The 12771-nt window shown below is 41.5% G+C and overlaps 1 protein-coding gene across 1 annotated transcript; it reads right to left on the minus strand.

Annotated features, from left to right (window-relative positions):
* Positions 1 to 720: 720 nt before the first annotated feature.
* On the minus strand, positions 721 to 6000 carry LOC311123185 (phospholipase A2-like). Its single transcript, XM_084197447.1, has 4 exons — positions 5925 to 6000; positions 5179 to 5407; positions 3796 to 3902; positions 721 to 3462 (listed from the first exon to the last, which is right to left on the minus strand). Exons 1-4 carry the CDS (start codon positions 5965 to 5967, stop codon positions 3314 to 3316), a joined length of 528 nt encoding a protein of 175 aa, XP_084053573.1. The 5' UTR covers positions 5968 to 6000; the 3' UTR covers positions 721 to 3313.
* Positions 6001 to 12771: the final 6771 nt, after the last annotated feature.

Below are 12771 nucleotides of genomic sequence, written 5' to 3' on the forward strand. Positions count from 1 at the left end.
CCACATCTCATCCCTCACTACCTCTCTCTCTCTCTCCACATCTCATCTCTCACTACCTCTCTCTCTCTCTCTCTCTCTCTCTCCACATCTCATCCCATTGTTGTTTTAATTGTTTGACACAAAGTCTTCTCTCCCCTCCAGGAGTCTCCATAAGAAGATGTGGGGTCACTTCTGGAGGATGTCTTCCCAGGGTTTTGCCTTTGCCCTGTTCTGGCCGGTGATCCCCCAGTTTGTGTGTAACTGTCTGTTCTACTGGGCTCTCTACTTCAACCCCATCATCAACATTGACCTGGTGGTGCAGCAGCTAATGCATCCTGACACACAAGGGCCCTGATCAGACCGAGGGGATGCTGTTCCCTTCGTGGCGCACTACTTTTGAACAGTGCCCCCCTATATGGGTAGAGCCATGAGTGAGGAGGTACTGTTAAAACACAGGACGTGTCTTAAACAGCACCCTATTCCCTATATAGTGCCCTACCTACAGGGCTCTGGTCAGAAAGTAGTGCACTATGTAGTGAATATTTGGTGCTATTTAGTGCACTACTTTTGACCAGGGTCCGTAGGGAGCGCCGTAGGGCTTCTGGTCCAAAGTGGTGCACTATACAGGGAGTGGGTTGCCATTGGCGACGCAGACCAAGTTCTATATAATATTGGATGGTTTCTCCTAATGTCTTAATTACATGATAGATATATATATATATATATATATCTATATCTATCTATATCTATCTATCTATCTATCTATCTATCTATCTATCTATCTATCTATCTATCTATCTATCTATCTATCTATCTATCTATCTATCTATCTATCTATCTATCTATCTATCTATCTATCTATCTATCTATCTATCTATCTATCTATCTATCTATCTATCTATCTATCTATCTATCTATCTATCTATCTATCTATCTATCTATCTATCTATCTATCTATCTATCTATCTATCTATCTATCTATCTATCTATCTATCTATCTATCTATCTATCTATCTATCTATCTATCTATATATGATGGTTTCTCTCTGATGGTAATTCATATTGAAGGAAAGAGGTGGTGTGTTTGTCTGTTATGGTGGTCAGTGGTAATAACTGTAGGGAGAGGATTGATATGATTCTGTTATGGTGGTCAGTGCTAATAACTGTAGGGAGAGGATTGATATGATTCTGTGATGGTGGTCAGAGGTAATAACTGTAGGAAGAGGATTGATATGATTCTGTTATGGTGGTCAGTGGTAATAACTGTAGGAAGAGGATTGATATGATTCTGTTATGGTGGTCAGTGCTAATAACTATAGGGAGAGGATTGATATGATTCTTGTTAATAATTTAAGGAGCCCATATTCCAGGGCTCTCCAACCCTGTTCCTGGAGAGCTACCCTCCTATAGGTTTTCACTCCAACCCTCCTGTAGGTTTTCACTCCAACCCCAGTTGCAACTAACCTGATTCATCTTATCGACCAGGTAATTACTAGAATCAGGTGAGCTAGATTAGGGTTGGTGTCAACCTACAGGATGGTAGCTCTCCAGGAACAGGGTTGGAGAGCCCTGCGCTATTCACACAGCGTGTGATCTAGGATCAGATCCCCTCCCCGTCCATATCATCTTATTCATTATGATCTAAATGATCTAGAATCGTATTGATTGATATCAAAACTGATCCTAGATCAGAACCTGGCAACTTCATTCTGTTTCCATGGTGTTTTGGAGCTTGCTCAGCTTGTCTCGTTGGAAGGGAACACATATAATGCCTTATTCTTTACAAGGACTTAAAATCTAGCAATATGTTAAGTGTTTTTGTTTTTTTCTTCTTTAAAAATAGTTACGCTCTTGAGTTTCAGATGGTAATAGTAAATAATAAAAATGTATACTTCCTGCATTCAGAATGAGTTTAAACATGGCGATATCCAACTGTTGTAAATTTTCAATTTAAAGGAAATCACGTGTTCAAGTGTTCGTCCCAAATTGCACCCTCTTCCCTATGTAGTGCACTACTTTTGACCATAGCCCAATAGGTTGAGCCATAGGGATCTGGTCCAAAGTAGTGCACTGTATAGGGAGTAGGGTGCCATTTGGGACGAACCCTCGGACAGGTGAGACTGTTTAAAATAAAAGGGCTGTAGCTTCATTGGTCCCTCTCATGTAACCAACGGCCTGAAGGATGTTTTATGTTTGTATGTGACAAATGTTAAAATGTTGTTTTACATTTTCAATTTGTTTAATTGTTCATGAAGAGATTCATTATTCTTTGCGGTATTCAGTCCCACCGGTCCTGCGGTTGGTTGTAGCTAATTGCGTAGATTTAATTATTAAATATCTGTATTTTTTTAAATTCTGATTTCTATTTTCACTCAAGATAAATTTCACCACTTTTCGACATCATATCATCATCTACAGGTGCTGTGCAGCCCAAATGGTACCCTATTTCCTATTTAGTCCACTACTTTTGACCAGGACCCATAAGTAGTGCCCTATTTAGGGGATGACATTGGGGACACAGACTGGATACTGGAGGTGAAGAATGAGGTATAAAAGTGGTGGAATGTCCCTTTAATTAAACTGCTAGTACTGCTTCAGGTGCACTGTGATTCCCTCTGATGCGTTACCTGGGTTACGGTGCACTGTGATTCCCTCTGATGCGTTACCTGGGTTACGGTGCACTGTGATTCCCTCTGATGCGTTACCTGGGTTACGGTGCACTGTGATTCCCTCTGATGCGTTACCTGGGTTACGGTGCACTGTGATTCCCTCGGGTGCGTTACCTGGGTTACGGTGCACTGTGATTCCCTCTGATGCGTTACCTGGGTTCTTCTGGTTTCTCCCAAAAATATAGACTTAGCAAAGAAACAAATGAATAAATTACAATTTTTTAAAGAATGTGACCAAACTTATTGTGTTTGTTAAAAATATTTTTTGTATAGATGAAATGAGAAAATGTATTTTCCTTGTAGGCCTACAGATGAAATGAGAAAATGTATTTTCCTTGTAGGCCTACAGATGAAATCATAAGATGTATGTGATGGCGATATTAGAATATGACCTTACTGTTTTTTTTTGTACATTGAAAATGACAGTCTACAACCTGTTTATAGAACTGCTGTTTGAATCCTCAGTCATGGACTTAATGGTACACCACATCAGGTCTATCATGGTGATCTAAGCACACTGTTAATAAGATCCATGAATCAGATGGGCAGTGTGTAAAGTCAAGTACTGTAGGGCTTTAATACACACACACCACTACCCAGGATAAACCAGAGAAAACACTAGTCTCTCTCTCTCACACACACACACACACTACTGTGTAACAGCATCAGTGATAAGTACAGGTGGGGTGTCCGTATCCACACAAGAAGTCAGGCCAGACAGAGTATTTGTGGATGAAGGGAGCTCTCCTCAGACACCTGGCCGCCTCCCGGTCACACCTGCACAGAATCTTGTCACACCTGTCCTGGAGAGACTCTAGAACCACCGGACAGAACACACAGGGTGGAATTCAGAACTCTTAGAATGCAATAGGACTAAATAGAATACAATAGAACTGTATTTTTCACATTATCGATGGAAAATTGCCCCTTGGCTTCAGACCTAGAAATATAGCTTGTATCCATGGTTGTCACTAGTTACCACAGCCACAAAGTCAAAATTGGCTAAATCGTAAAAATTCATGAAAACAAAAATGTGCTTTTTGCTCTTCATTTAAGGTTAGGGTTAGGCATAATGATGAACCACTAACCCAGAGAGTGCTTAGAGTACAGAAATACAGTGTTGCATTATGGGATGGGTAGTTCATACCGCAGTCGGCCATCTTGTTCTCACAGGTCCACTGGTACTTGTCTGTCTTGGTCTGACAACCCAGATCCTCAGCCTTCCCATAGCAACAGTCATGCTTGTGACAGCACCTTGTGGACAGAAAATAACACAATCATGTTGATTCTGTGAGTTATTCCATTACAATGTATAAAGCACTTTGAGTAATTGGAGAAGTAATGTCAATCCAGTCTGCTATACAATCCATTATGTGAGGAAAATGCTTTGGGTTGTGTTCTCTTCAGCCTCTGACTATGTAGTAGCTCATCAACAAGCCAGAATTCAGTCCATATTATTCCAAGCTCAAAATGTAGGGTCTGAGAAACTAGCTGTTGTCCATGGGTTAGGAGACAGCAGGGCCAGCTCTAGCCTTTTTGGGGCCCTAAACGAGATTCAGCTTCAACCAGCTGAAAATACAATATGTTTGGTTATTGAAAATATATTTCACAGCAGGTTAGATGATACAATGATTCTCTAAACTTGCTTGTTTTGTCACAAACTATTACAATTTTCGCAACCAGAAAATGGTTGAGCGATTTCTACATATTGCACCTTCAATGATATCTGTGAGAGTGACTAACAAAATCAATGTGGGCCCACTGGAGATCAGGCCTCCTGGGCACGTGCCCTGCATGCCCGTTCGGTATTTGGCCATGACTACTACAAGCTTAGATAACTGGCTAGACTCATTTACCAATCTAAACATGGTTAGCTGACATGGCTAATTGAGTGACTGTCAGTGACTGACAAAACAAGAGACAAACTGCTGATGCACCACCAAATTTCGACACCTTGTGTATTCTACTATTCTGACTCTCAACAGTAAGTTGAGAACCTGACTGTTCCTAATATATATATATATATATATATATATATATATATATATATATATATATATATAGATTTTTTGGGTCAGGCCCCCTAGCAGCCGGCAGCAGTAAGCGACCGCTTATGCATGGAACCGGCCCTGGCAGACAGACACCCCATTACAGCACCAAATGACTGTTTGTAGATGTTTATGGTCTGTGGATGGGATTTAGAAATCAGAGTTGGTGCCAGCCAGGGTTTGGGCTGTAATTACCCAGCTGTAATTCCACCAGGGCTAAGTGCTGAGCCCTAGTAGACTTTTGACTAGGGCCCACCAGTCCTGCCTTGTCCCGCAGTAGCTGTGTGTGTGTGTGTGTGTGTGTGTGATGGTACTCACCAGTCCAGCCTTGTCCCGCAGTAGCTGTGTGTGTGTGTGTGATGGTACTCACCAGTCCAGCCTTGTCCCGCAGTAGCTGTGTGTGTGTGTGTGTGTGTGTGTGTGTGTGTGTGTGTGTGTGTGTGTGTGTGTGTGTGTGTGTGTGTGTGTGTGATGGTACTCACCAGTCAGCCTTGTCTCGGGGCCAGCCCTGGCCTCCCAGCCCGCAGTAACATCCATACATGATGTAAGCCACCGCCGACCTCCCAGTGCTGCATTTAATGACGCCCGCCAACTCCAACAAGCCCCGCTTTTCCCGCAGCCGCCATCGCCCTGGTAACGGGGAAGTGACGGTCGGTGTTGTCGCTAACTCCTTCCCTTCATAAGATCTGGTTATCCCGTCGATGACATGCTCTAAATGTAGATTGTAATAGGTATTGTTAAATAAACGGTTGATGCATTAACTATAACAGCTGTGAGTGTGTGTATACTCACAGAGAGACAAACCCACACAGACTACAGTGTACAACAAACTACATTGATGTACAGTTTGACGGCTTTGTTTTGGAGCCATTCTGTTACATTGCTGAGGGATTCTAACACGCGCACGCCAACTTTCCCCCGGTCTGTAGGCTGTCCTATTTAGACCAGACAACAAAGTCTGCTATACAATGCAGGAACACCACTGTGGGATACACCTATATGACATATACATATATAAAACTGTTTTGTGTCGAAAAGGATGAATATTATTTTTATAGATAGCCTATAGCCTTCACCCCATGGCCATATGTGCATCCATTCCAATTTACGCACAGCTTTTTCGCTCTTCAGAAAATAACCACGAAATCAAATTCGACATCAATGCTGCTGTTTTGATAAAATTGTGTAAAAATAATGCTCTGAAAGTGACCGAGAACAGAACACTTACCCGAGAGCAGCAGCAAAGCGATGTATAGCGCAGACATCTCCATGGATAAAAACGGTCTCGCATGCCACTTGCCTAGTAATGGTCTTCTGTTCTAGAACGTGTCAGTATAGGACCGCGCGTCCCAAACTAGGGGTCGCGACCCCATGTGAGGTCGCCTGATATGAAAATGGGGTCACGGGAGAATTGACAAAATCCTCCCCCCAAAATATATACAGTACAAAAATATATATATAAATTATAATATTGTCTTTGTATCTCAATCATTGTAATGTGGTTAACCTTAAAAATCGAAATGAATATTATTCAAATCTAAAAGATCAAATTCAACCAGAGAGCGCCCTCAGATCACGGGAAAAGTCCAAAGGCCGCACTTAACCGTTGCACTTGAATCGTTCCCACAGTGAATGGCTAGGCCCGCACACGCTATTGCAGAGATGTTGATTTTACCGTTAGCAATTGATATGGTGAAAACTATTTGTTGTGAGGCAGAGGCACAGAAACTCACATCAATACCTTTGTCAGATAACACTGTTAAGCGAAGAATTTATGCTCTGACAACTAATCAAAAACTCCCCAGCGTATGCTCTCCAAATGGCCGTTAGCTGTGAGGGACTAGATGCCCATGCATTTACTTTTGTTCGCTATACATTTTTACATTTACATTTTAGTCATTTTAGCAGACGCTCTTATTCAGAGCGACTTACAGGAGCAATTAGGGTTAAGTGCCTTGCTTAAGGGCACATCGAGAGATTTTTCACCTAGTCGGCTCGGGGATTAGAACCAGCGACCTTTCGGTTACTGGCACAACACTCTTACCCACTAAGCTACCTGCCGCCCAGGTGATGCTATTTTCGAGGACATGTTGTTCTGATTCACGATTCCCGAGCATGAATTGACGAAAAACAGTTTCCATATGGGATCGAATCGTGGGATTTTGCAAAGATGGTTCTCCATCTATGGTGGGACGGCACGTCAGGCTTCTGCACTCTAGTTATGAATGCGTCTCCCTCTGCCATATGGACGCATTGTATGATACATTGAGAGCAACCGGCTTCAAAAAGAGGTGAGCACAGAACTCGGAGATATACTGCAGCAGGTAACTACGATTGTAAACTATGTACATCAAACCACATCCAATAACCTGCCATTTCCCTACGAGCATTAATGACGCGTTCAAAACAACTGAGAACTCGGAAAGAAACGAGCTTCAACTGGGAAAAATCGTTTTGAACAGTCATCCAACTCGGGGACTCAAGCATCTTTCTAGAGCTCAGAGCTCTGACTTTTCGACCTGAAGATCACTGAAGTTCCCAGTTGTCTTGAAAGCACTATACAACTAATGGGAGGCTACCCTTTGCCAGCTCATATTTTACATTTACATTTTAGTCATTTAGCAGATGCTCTTATCCAGAGCGACTTACAGTTAGTGAGTGCATACATTATTATTATTATTATTATTATTATTTTATTTTGATATATATATATATTTTTTTTTTTCATACTGGCCCCCTTGGGAAACGAACTCACAACCCTGGCGTTGCAAACACCATGCTCTACCAACTGAGCTACATCCCTGCCGGCCATTTCCTCCCCTACCTACCCCAATTGTGCGCCGCCCCATATGTGGGAACTCCTTCAAGACAGTTGGAAAAGCATTCCAGGTGAAGCTGGTTGAGAGAATGCCAAGAGTGTGCAAAGCTGTCATCAAGGCAAAGGGTGGCTATTTGAAGAATCTTAAATATAAAATATATTTTGATTTGTTTAACACTTTTTTGGTTACTACATGATTCCATATGTGTTATTTCATAGTTTTGATGTCTTCACTATTATTCTACAATGCAGAAAATAATACAAATAAAGAAAAACCCTTGAATGAGTAGGTGTGTCCAAACTTTTGACTGGTAAATAAATAAAAATAAATATGCCATTTAGCAGACGCTTTTATCCAAAGCGACTTACAGTCATGTGTGCATACATTTTTACGTATGGGTGGTCCCGGGGATCGAACCCACTACCCTGGCGTTACAAGCGCCATGCTCTACAAATTGAGCTACAGAGGACCACTGTATGTACGTACGTATATTATACAGAACAGTATATGGCTCTGGTTTCAACATGCAGCACACATAGAAATGGAATTCAAATTCTATGGCTGCCCATGGGGTCCATGTTTTCTGGACTTCGATGAAGGGGATGTTGGGTGTGGTTACACAGCAGGGTCCTATAGCGTCATATATGTGTGACGCTGGATTCGGTGCTCTCCTCTGCATTAAAACAAAAATATCGATCCATGTTGGACGCGACATGCATCAAGCACACCCATCTCATATAGTGGTGGTGAGATAGACATTATGTCAGACTCATTTGCAATTGGCTGTCACAGCCCCATCATTAAGAGTATATGTTGGTGAGTTGAGAAGGCGATCAGAAATATTGTTAATGTTTTTCTATTGACTGCAATAGCCCCAAATAAAAAAGTAAACATTGGCTCTTAATTAAAAAAATAATAATCATATGGTTGGGGCCGCGATAATTTTCAGATATCAAAATGGGGTCGTGGGCCAAAAAGGTTTGGGAACCCCTGCGGCATAGTCGATAAAAAAAATAGGTTGCCCCTGGAAGCTGATCCCACCCCCCCTCCCCTGTTGCCGCCCTGTTTAAGGTTAGAATGAAAGGTTAGAATGAATGAGAGGTAATTAGATTTTAGGACAGGGGTTGAGGGCAGCATCCACCCAGGAGGCGATAACTGTGATTGGATACACCTTTCTTGGTCACATTGGCCGTGTTTGACTGCATCAAAACCATTATGTATCATGGGTAAATTGTGACCAACTGACTGATCTACAACTAATATTGAGTAGTATAGTATCTGAAGATTATGCCTTTGTTAAATGGTTTTCATGAAGAAATGGAATGTGTTTATGTTAGTATCCAGAGGGAAGGTTTTAGGTGTAACGCCACATCCAGCAGACCGGAAGTGTCTTGGAGACTGGGGATTGGCCAGAAGAGGTCAGCTTCGTTGTTTATAAATAGGGGGGTTAGGCGAGGAAGACGGCAGAACGGCCATATCAATCTGGGGAGCCGTTTTCCGGGTGTCATGTCACCTGTCATTTATGCTGTAAACCTCGTGATTTTATTAAAAGCCTCTAACACGATGCAGCATAAAACGGACTCTTTGTTGACGGCAATAATGACCACCATTCATCATATACGACATAATGGCGCCCAACGTGGGGCTGGGTTTGCGTCTCTTCCTTGTTTCAGTCAACCGCCAGGCTAACCTGCTCTGAGGCATGGCCAAAAAAGGGTGAGTGTGTTCTTACCGCTTCGGAGTTTGTTAGATTGGATATGACTTGTGTACACTGGAGAGATGTTCCATTATGACCTGGCCTCGGTGGCGTTATTGTGGTCGACTAGAGTCTGCTAAAATTTATTCCATTGAAACGGCAGATAATTGGAATGTAGAGCATTAAACGGTAGGATTTAAGTATTGAAGTGACGATTAAGGCAGATATGCGCATTCTTTAGGGCACTGTACCGCTTTAAGACCTCCAGGGGGGGCCATTTTAGATGTCGGGCCGACAAATCCGTTTACACGATAGAATGGGTGGACGGTGGGTTTCTTTTTTCTTAAAGAGAGCTCGGATTCATGGGGTTTATCTGATTGTAATTATGATTTGACTCTCGTCCGACGGGGTGTTTGATTGGGTCTGATTTCTCGGTGTAATGGTCATTAGTCCCGGTAGCAAAAACGGTAGGATAAATATGTTTAAAATTGATAGGGCAGTGCAGGCTACTTAGGGCTGGGTAGGCCGCAGTTAGCTAGAGGCTAAGGCTAATGTCGGCTAAATGGGAGTGTGTTTCATGCTACATGGTACATCGTGGCTAGAGGCTAATGCTAATTGTGTTGTGTGCTACATGCTAACGTATCCTTAGAGATTCCATTGCGATGGATTAAAGTCTCTTAAATTTGTCTCTGTGTTTAAGTCAGGTTATATGTTTTGTGAGCGCTGTTAAATGTTGTTTGACTATAAGGGGGAAACGGGAGTTACAGCTGGAGTGTTATTCTGTCTGTTTGGGGAGAGAGAGTAGAGAATCTTCCTTCCACGGTGAAGAGGGATTTTTGAATGGCTGTGCGCATGCGTTTAATTTTGCGATACTACACTACAGAAAGGGGGAGTTTATGACACGAGATTAGGACACGTGTTGATTTTACGGGGCTAAAAACTACGACATGAGGTCGTGCTGAGCCTACAAAACAAAATGGTTGGTTAGGGTCATAGGTCCCATCTGGGGGCTGCAGGGAGACGGAGAAAATAGACAGACAGAGGAGAAATTTTGACACGATGATTCTAGTTTAAACTGCGATTGGTTAAAGATGGAACTTGTTTTGTAACCTATTGAATTTATAAATTAGATATATGGTAGCGGATTATAATAAATTGAATTAAATAATTAAATAATGGATTAAAATAAAATAATGTTTTTGAGCGATCTATTTAGTTCTGAGTTTAGTCTTAGAGTGAATAATGTAGAACGAATGAATATTGAATGGTTGGAAATACTCAGTGATGGCATTAACTACTAAAATGTGATTCTGTGTCTCTGTTTTTTTCCTGTCATATGAGTGGAGCGATACGATACGACAGGAGAGAGAAGGGGTTAACGTGTGACTGACGTGCGTCACGTGACAAGGTGTGACGAGGCAGAGTCAGACGAGAGGATCAGATCAGGCTAGTGCACAAAATCATCCTAACAAGATATGTGATGTTATGACAATTTTACATAGGCTTGGCAAATACTATTTCATTAAAAATTGCATTTTGGAAGCTCTGTGTATCACTGGGGTTTGATTACAGATGTGTTGGGAATCGAAGACGGACATTCTTCTGTAAATTTATGATAATTATGGGTTATAGAGCAAGGGGTTAAGGGCTTTGTTTATGGGTATTTTAGTCTGAAGATGACTAACTTGCATTTACTGGCAGTTGATGGGTTGTGGTAAGATAGCCAACACCAATTGATAAATTGGTGATATAGGAATAAAAATTGGGTTTAATTATTCAGGATTTATTTGGAGTTGTTTAGGGTTATGTTAATAATTTAAGGGGGGAAGCCTTAGGCTATACAGTCTAAAAGAAGCTAATTCATAATAAAGGAATATAAAAGGATTGATATAGGGGAAAAATAGTAATCCTTTAACTAAAGTAGTGTTAGAAAGTAGTGTTAGAAAGACTAATGGCAGAAGTTAGTACACCTTTCTCACATACGGATTCAGCAAAAAGACACCCACCTTATGAGAAGAAAAGTACAGCTTAGGGATGTTTATTCTCAGCTTTCAGTGATCATCCAGCAGGGTGATTATGGCATCAGAGATGAAGACGAATAATAGATAGAGGACAAGCAGAAACGACGATGAAGATGAATCCAAAACTCCAGAAGGAAGAAAAACCGAGATGTCTGGGAACTTAAAGAAGATGAGGTTGAAGAAGATGAGGATGATGATGAAGAGGTTATGGGTGGATATGACTCTGTGATCAGAAGGAAGTTGGCAAGAGAGAAACGAAGAAGGATACACGAGATTTGATCTCTGATGAAAGTTGAACGAAGAAGGAGACAAGAGATTCGAGTTCTGATGAAGAAAGCGATGAAGATTTGGAGATTAAAGGTGCTTTATGTTCAAGAGGATTTTATCCTACAATGACTGGCAAAGAAGAAATAGGAGATATAGACCGAGGCGTATCAGGCCTGGAGGAAGAGACGACTTTGGGAGAGGTAAGGGAGCTAGAGGAACAGCTCGAGACGCTGAAGATACAGAAGAGACAAGGAGAAAACCTGCGGAGAACATTTTTAATCCCAAGAATTGGAGGAGAAGAAGAATACATTGAGGCAAAGATGCTGAAGAAAAGTAAGAAGATGATGGAAGACGATATTTTGAGGACAGAACTTAAAATATAAGCTTTTGAAGAATCCTGATATGTCAACAACAAAGAACAGGACGAAGAAACTCTGAGAAGTCAATCATACAACTGGTGGAGAAGAGAAGCTTGTGTGATGAAGAATCAGGGTGAACCAAATCAACAATCACTGTTACAGCTTCAACTGGACAATATCAAAGGCAATTGTACCAGCCAAGGGGGGACCAGATGTTCCATATCGACCGCCAGTTTCTGGACAGACACAGAATTGGAGAGGGAGAAGAACAAAGAAGAAGGAGGAATATTTCAGCTACACTTTCAGCAACTTTCAGAAGACTGGTATAATTATGGACAGATTGGGTACTTTACCTGTTAATGCAACAAGTCAGGAGGAAGAACAGAGAACATTTTTAAGGAAGATACAGGGGCAATTCAAGATCACCTGTTAGTGCCTAGAAGAGACGAAGGGGGGTGTCCGCTGAGAGAATCGATTAGAGAAAAAGAGAAAATAGCTAACAATTGAAGTAAAAACAACCGACCATTAGAAGTGATAGTGAATAAGGGAAAACTTATCTGTGTTCAGCCTAAAGAGGTTAAACATCTCACTAATTGATAACTAATTAGGATAGGGATTTGAGGTAGTAAAACAGTTACTTACTCTTAAGGTACTAATATTAGAAGATGCTGTTATGGCAGTGTTGGGAAGAGATGCATGGTTTGAATTGAATTGTACAATAAAATGTACACTAGACGACTGTCTATTAGACGATCTGTCTGGGAAAATAAAGTTAAAAGGGGGTGACTATTATTCTGGGTTACATTCTTACACTAAGGGATTTCAGGCTAGGCTAAAAGGTGTTTAGACGTTTGCCAAGTCTGTGTGTAATGAGTCAGAAGCAGGTGGGGAACTTTCCCAATCACATATTCTA

The sequence above is a fragment of the Coregonus lavaretus genome (genome assembly GCF_964263955.1).
Source record: "Coregonus lavaretus genome assembly, contig: HAP1_SCAFFOLD_9356, whole genome shotgun sequence".
Taxonomy (NCBI): domain Eukaryota; kingdom Metazoa; phylum Chordata; class Actinopteri; order Salmoniformes; family Salmonidae; genus Coregonus; species Coregonus lavaretus.

What these genes read in the sequence shown, in the direction of transcription:
- LOC311123185 (XM_084197447.1), bottom strand. Translation starts at nt 5,967, where the DNA reads ATGGAGATGTCTGCGCTATACATCGCTTTGCTGCTGCTCTCGG. An exon ending in CCCCGAGACAAGGCTGACTG is followed by an intron (nt 3,903 to 5,178) that starts GTGAGTACCATC and finishes TCTGTCCACAAG; the next exon opens with GTGCTGTCACAAGCATGACT. An exon ending in GAACAAGATGGCCGACTGCG is followed by an intron (nt 3,463 to 3,795) that starts GTATGAACTACC and finishes CGGTGGTTCTAG; the next exon opens with AGTCTCTCCAGGACAGGTGT.